Source organism: Camellia sinensis, chromosome 1 (assembly GCF_055761805.1).
Source record: "Camellia sinensis isolate YWXY chromosome 1, ASM5576180v1, whole genome shotgun sequence".
NCBI classification, from domain to species: Eukaryota; Viridiplantae; Streptophyta; class Magnoliopsida; order Ericales; family Theaceae; genus Camellia; species Camellia sinensis.
In genome coordinates, this window is record NC_138961.1 from 239642498 (window position 1) to 239648839 (window position 6342).

General features: G+C 36.8%; 1 protein-coding gene across 3 annotated transcripts; it reads right to left on the minus strand.

Moving 5' to 3' along the window:
- Positions 1-607: 607 nt before the first annotated feature.
- On the minus strand, positions 608-6007 carry LOC114310928 (uncharacterized). 3 transcript variants are annotated; one of them, XM_082899598.1, is made up of 4 exons: positions 3944-6007; positions 3476-3814; positions 1408-2084; positions 608-1146 (listed from the first exon to the last, which is right to left on the minus strand). In XM_082899598.1, exons 1-4 carry the CDS (start codon positions 5961-5963, stop codon positions 1087-1089), a joined length of 3096 nt encoding a protein of 1031 aa, XP_082755724.1. In that variant the 5' UTR covers positions 5964-6007; the 3' UTR covers positions 608-1086. The 3 variants fall into 3 exon arrangements, with proteins under 3 accessions (XP_082755724.1, XP_082755716.1, XP_082755721.1); XM_082899590.1 differs by having other exon boundaries at positions 1374-2084; XM_082899595.1 differs by having other exon boundaries at positions 1366-2084.
- Between the last annotated feature and the right edge of the window lie 335 nt (positions 6008-6342).

Here is a 6342-nt window from a genome sequence, read left to right on the forward strand (position 1 = left end):
CGCTCCCTCTTGATCTTTTCTTTCTTCATTCTCATTTCTTGTATTTGTATTTTTTAATCAGGTAAATTATTCTCGCGATTATTATAATTTATCTTTTGTATCAATTTAGTATATATATATATATATAAAGGCTTAAAAACAATCAATTTCTAAATTTTTAAAAAATGATCCTAACTAGTTATTAGAGGATCCCAACCTTCATGGCAATGGAAGTCGAACAGGCTGGGGTCAACCCAAATGCTAGAAACAGTAGACAACACTGAAATTTTAAAATATCACTACTAAATTCACTCATAATAACGTGGCAACTAAAACATTGAGTTCGTATGCATCATTTTTTTTTTTTTCATTTCTGTTCTTTTTCATAGTAAAAGTTTATGAATACAGAAATCGATCACCCTATCACATGAGGTGTCCCACACCCATGTAACTGGGTTGTGTACTGTGTTCTATTATGAAATGTGGTGGAAGCATACCAATTGTAGTAAAAATCAGAGTTGTTAATATGGATGTATGCGAGATTGCTGCATCTTGTTCAAATAGGAGAGATTACTAGAACTCAAATTCTACAAGATCTAGAGGGAACATTCTTTTCTGTGGCTTGGGATTGCTGCAAGGAAAACATATTTTTAAAAAAATATAAAAAAAATAACAATTGAGGTTTGATAATATATAGCAATCCTGTAACAACAAGGTCCCGAAGAAAATATGATACTCAACATTTCTAAATAGACATTTTTCTTTTATGGGAAGCTCAAGCATCGAGTTTATTCATTTATTGGATAAAACTCAATTCTCGATTCCATAGCTGTAAAAGTGAAATTGCATGAAGAGGTGTAACTGAAGTCTTCATTTGAGAAAGAAACTCTTGAGATACGCATTGCATTGTTGGGCGAGATCTCGGCTCAGAACGCACACATGCAAATGCCATCATAGCAACTAGAACAATGTTCCCTACAACCACTGGATTGGTTGGAGGCGGAAGGCGCGGGTCTAAGACATCAGTTAGCATTATGTTTGGAGCAGATCGTGATGCCAATGATGAGAGGAGTTCTCCTGGATGCCTTCCCATGATTGTTTCTAGTGCTACCACCCCAAAGCTATAAGCATCACACTTTTCAGCCACAACCATAGTATAGGCAAGTTCTGCAAAAACAAAAAATTAATAAATAAAAAAAAAATCATAGACTTCACTTTCTCTTTTATGAAATTAATGAAGTGTGATTCTTTGAAATGTTGAATCTATCATCAATAATTGAGTTTGAAAAAAAATATTTGATAATCACTAAAATATTTAAACATTTTAGATTATTTTTCCCCTCTTTCTTTGAAAGCATAAATGCGTATGAAAGAAAAAAGTATTACTTTGCTACCTGGGGCAATATATCCATAAGTGCCTGCAATTACTGTTTGATTCGATGCATCTGGATATAGCAGTCTAGCAGTGCCAAAGTCAGAGACAAAAGTCTCCAATTCAGAGTTCAATAGAATGTTGTTGCTAGATATGTCTCGGTGAACAATAGGAGGTGTGCAATCATGATGCAAGTAGGATAGAGCATGAGCTATTGCTTTAATGATGTTTACCCTCCGAGTCCATCCTAATTCAACAGCTTCGACATCCGTTCTTAGGGCATAAAACAAGCTTCCCCTTTCCATGTACTCATACACCAGGAACATGCATTTGTTGTGCAAACAGAACCCATAAAGCTTCACTATGTTTCGGTGCCGTATATTAGTTAACATTTGCACCTCATTTCTAAAACTCTTGTCGAAAGCTGGTTCCTCTGCTTCAAAACGATGGAGTTTCTTCAAGGCAACTGTTTTTCCATTTGGCAACTGAGCTCTGTATACGCTACCATAACCGCCAGTTCCAATACAATATTTGATGTCAAAGTCGTTTGTTGCCTTGATGATGTCTTCATATGCAATTCTTCCATCGTAATTCCATATTGAGCAAATATCCCCATTTTTTATTGCTCTTGCCTCATTTTGGTGTTTTTGGGTCTCACGACGTTGAAAGCATGCAAATGCAAGTAAGGTAAGGAAAACTATGGCTGAAGTAATAATAGCTGCCGTGCATATGGCTATGAGTACAGCAGAACCAACGTCAGACAACATATTATTATACTCATAATTGAATGAATGTATGGATTTTCTAAATATGCATCCTTGGTTCGTAGCTCTAGTATCTTTCTGAAATATTGGTGTCACTCACAATCTTGACCCAAGCACATGGAGAGTCAAGCCAGTATAGTCATTGTGATGACAAATAAAATACATGTATATATAGATATAAAGTGACCACAAATATATGAACCTTCCTTCTACATTCCTAAATGTGAAATCATGACTTGAGTGATTGAATTGATGACTCAGTCTCTTTTCTTTTATGTGTATTTTTTTTTCTTTTTTTTTTTTTTAATTATGTTTCAAGCCTTTGTTCTTGGAAACTCAAGAATTGTCTCAGAGATTACAAACGGGGCTAAATTGCTGTGACAAATTGAGATTTACTCCCTGGGTAGCTGCTGTAGCCTTAATATGCATGTCTTGGGGATGGATGTTCTTATTACATATGATAAAGTGTCATAATATTTTCATTCCTAACTTTAGAATCTACATCATAAATTCAATATTCGTAACTTCATCACAAAATGTCACAACATACATTACAAAAAAGTTTAGTACCTTTTTGGGAGTAGATTTCTTCTAATTTTTAAGGTCTTGAATTTGTGGTGATTTTTTAATCTTCAGTTTAATGTATTTCAATGATTTAATAGTAAATTCTCTCTATCTATTGCCAAAAAAATAAAATAAAATACTCCACTCAATGCATCTAAGACTGTTCAATCATATCCATATACCAATATTTCATCTGAAAACAGACTGCCAGTTTAAAAAATTCAAAGTCCTCGGTAAGTATAATTATTAAGTTCCCAATTCTAAGATAGGACAGTTATTTGTTTAACTCAGGAATTGTCTCAGATATTACAAATGAGGCTAATGCATAAAGGCTTGCAAAGTCATCAAGTTTTTTAAGTGTTCTCAAAAAGATCCCAAATCACTTGTTGAAAGATCTCTTTTTCACCAAAAGAACAAAAACAATCCCAAATAGATTCTTTACAGATCTCCCTCCAATAAAGAGGAGAATGATGGAAGTCCTTTCTACAGTTTTTTTGTTTATTCAAGTCTGAATAGAAGAGGGAGAAAGAGGGAGACCTCATACCTGAGAGAGAAGAGGCAGAAATAATGGACACATTTATGCTTAAGATGGTTAGCCACATAATCAGTGAAGGAGTTCAGCAATATATAACAAATCACAAAATTAAAATTAATTATTAACTTTGATATAACAATGTTTATATACATATACATAATGGTTATAACGATTGATACTAGCCATCCTCTAAATCATTATTCATCATTTTTACTTTATTAGTTTATTGGATAAAATCCATTTCTTGATTTCGCAACTCACATAGTGAAATTGAATGAAGAAGTGTAGCTAGAGGCCTCCTGTTTCTGTGAGGGAGAAGCTTTTGAGAAACGTGTAGCATTGTTGGCCGAGATCTTGGTTCAGAATGCAAGCATGCGAATGCCAGTGCAGCAACAAGGACAACATTCCCTGCAACTAGCGGATCAACTGGAGGCAAAAGACGCGGGTCTAATACATCATTTAACATTATATTTTGAGCAGAGGTCGATGCCAGTAATGAGAGGAGTTCTTTTGGATGCCTTCCCATGATCGTTTCTAGCGCCACCATTCCAAAGCTGTAAACATCGCACTTCTCAGTTGCAACCATTGTGTAGACTAGTTCTGCACAAAATAAACATTCACTAAACTGAATAAAAAACTAGAATAAACCATACACTATCTGGGATTTTCACATATTGAACCTTGTATATATATAAATAAGATATACTTCAGAAAATATAGTTTGGCTACCTGGGGCAACATATCCAATAGTGCCTGCCATTACGGTTACATTTGATGAATCAGGATGTACCATTCTAGCTGTGCCAAAGTCAGAGACGAAAGCGGTGAACTCTGAGTTCAAGAGAATGTTTGTACTTGTTATGTCTCGATGAACAATTGGTGGATTGCAATCATGATGCATGTAGGACAAAGCATGGGCTGTCTCTTTGGCAATGTTTATTCTCCGAGTCCATTCTAATTTAACAGCTTCAGCATCAATGCTTAGGGCATAAAATAGGCTTCCCCTTTCCAAATACTCATATACCAGAAACATGCATCTGTTGTGCAAACAGAACCCATAAAGCTTCACTATGTTTCGATGTCTTACTTTAGTCAACATTTGCACCTCATTCCTGAAACTCTTGTCAAAAGCTGGATCCTCAGCTTCGAAACGATGAAGTTTCTTCAATGCAAATACCTTGCCATTTGGCAATTGTGCTCTGTAGATGCTGCCATAACCACCCGTTCCTATGCAATATCTAATATCAAAATCATTTGTTGCTGCAATGATGTCATCGTATGCAATTTTTCCATCATAATTCCAGATTGAGCACATATCCCCATTCTTAATCACTCTTTGCACGCTTTGGTTGTTTTTAGCCTTAGCCCAATAAAAGAACATAAATACAACTAAGGCAAGAAAAATTGCGATGGGGGGAAGGCAAATGAGGAGATTAAGCATGAGTGCTTTTTTCTCTGGACGTGCATCTTGAGATCTACGTGGTATTTGACCCTCAAGAGCATTGTGTGACAAGTCAACAGATCGCCACCATACGGAGAAGCGAAGACCACTGGGGATTTCACCAGAGAGATCATTGTGGGAGAGATTTAGATATACTAACCTTGGCAAAGATGCTAATCCAGTTGGTATTGTTCCACTCAAATAGTTGTTACTCAATCCTAGGTGCTTCAAATAGCCAAGTTGTTCTAGCTTCTTTGGGAGAGTCCCGCTGAGCTGATTCTGTGAAAGTTCTAAATACTGAATTGCACTTGTAATTTGGAAGTTTGGCATGTGGCCAGAAAGTTGGTTCGATGACAAATCAAGATCACCAAGTCTGGGCAAATCCCCCAGTTCAGGAGGAATTGTTCCGTCGATCTGATTTGCAGACAGATAGAGAGAGTTGAGATTCATCAATTGACCTAGAGATGATGGGATCTGACCTGTGAGAAGGTTGTGGCTAAGGTCCAAGAAAATCAAATGCGCCAAATTTCCTATTTCTGGAGGAATTGAACCTTGAAGGTTGTTAAGTCCCATATTCATTTCAACCAGGTTCATTAGGCTCCCTATTTGCAAAGGCATGGAACCGCCAAGTTGATTTGAATAGAGATGTAGAGAGGTCAAATTGGTTAACTGACCGATACATGAAGGGATTGAACCGGTGAGGTTATTTTTACTTGTATCCAAAACTACCAGATTTTTCAGAGTTTCCAGTTCTGTAGGAATGGAACCATTGATGTAATTACCAGAAATGTCGAGGTGGGTTAGTTGATTGAGGTTACCTAGGGTAAGAGGTAGGAAACTTCCAATGAGATTATTATAGGAGAGATCAAGGTAGGTGAGGCTTGACAGAGTACCAATTTCATCAGGGATGACTCCGGTGAGGTCAGAATACCTGAAAACAAGACGTTGGAGATTTGGCAAGGAAGACCAATTCAAATCGTCAAGCTTTTTCCTCAAGAATTGATCATGAGAAAGGTCAATCCCAATGACACTTCCTGCTTCATTGCAAGTGATGGTTGTGAACTCACAGTGGTATCTTGAAGAAATATTTCCCCACCAACGGCTGTCGAGTAGAGCTTTCACCTCCATTGACGATGAAAACGATGGTGACAATGATGATGATTTAGGCAATGCTGGAATTATAATCATCACCATGTATACTGCCACGAGTACCTGAGAGTAAACAGAGGACAAAATGTTTTTTTCACCCATAGTTGAAGCAAATATATGTAGGTTCTCTGTAACAGCTCTAAAATATTGGGCACGCATTATCAAAGCTAAATAGGTTGTTAATAAGAATATTTTGGTATTGGTTGGTAATGGTGCCTACGACAACGAGCCAGGCACAGGGAGTCATTGACTTGAACGAATTGACTTACATTGGCGTCCACTTTGACTTGTCATAAGAAGAGAAAAAGTGCGTAACACATGTTGTGGGTGATTCTCTTGACTAGTCTCCATTCTTTTGTGCCTTTCACTATGGCTTCCATCAAGAGGCAGCGGTAACTGCCTGTTCGGCAATTAGTATGGTTTACAATGGACCACACTCATTCAAGGTCCAACAAGTCGGCTGAAAACAAAACATTTTCAGAATTAAGAAATTTCTCAAAAAAAGAAAATTGTAAGATGTCACAAGAATGATGTGACA

What these genes read in the sequence shown, in the direction of transcription:
- LOC114310928 (XM_082899590.1), bottom strand. Translation starts at nt 5,963, where the DNA reads ATGCGTGCCCAATATTTTAGAGCTGTTACAGAGAACCTACATATATTT. An exon ending in TCTTCATTCAATTTCACTAT is followed by an intron (nt 2,085 to 3,475) that starts GTGAGTTGCGAA and finishes CTGTACTCATAG; the next exon opens with CCATATGCACGGCAGCTATT. An exon ending in TTATGGATATATTGCCCCAG is followed by an intron (nt 1,147 to 1,373) that starts GTAGCAAAGTAA and finishes TTGTTTTTGCAG; the next exon opens with AACTTGCCTATACTATGGTT.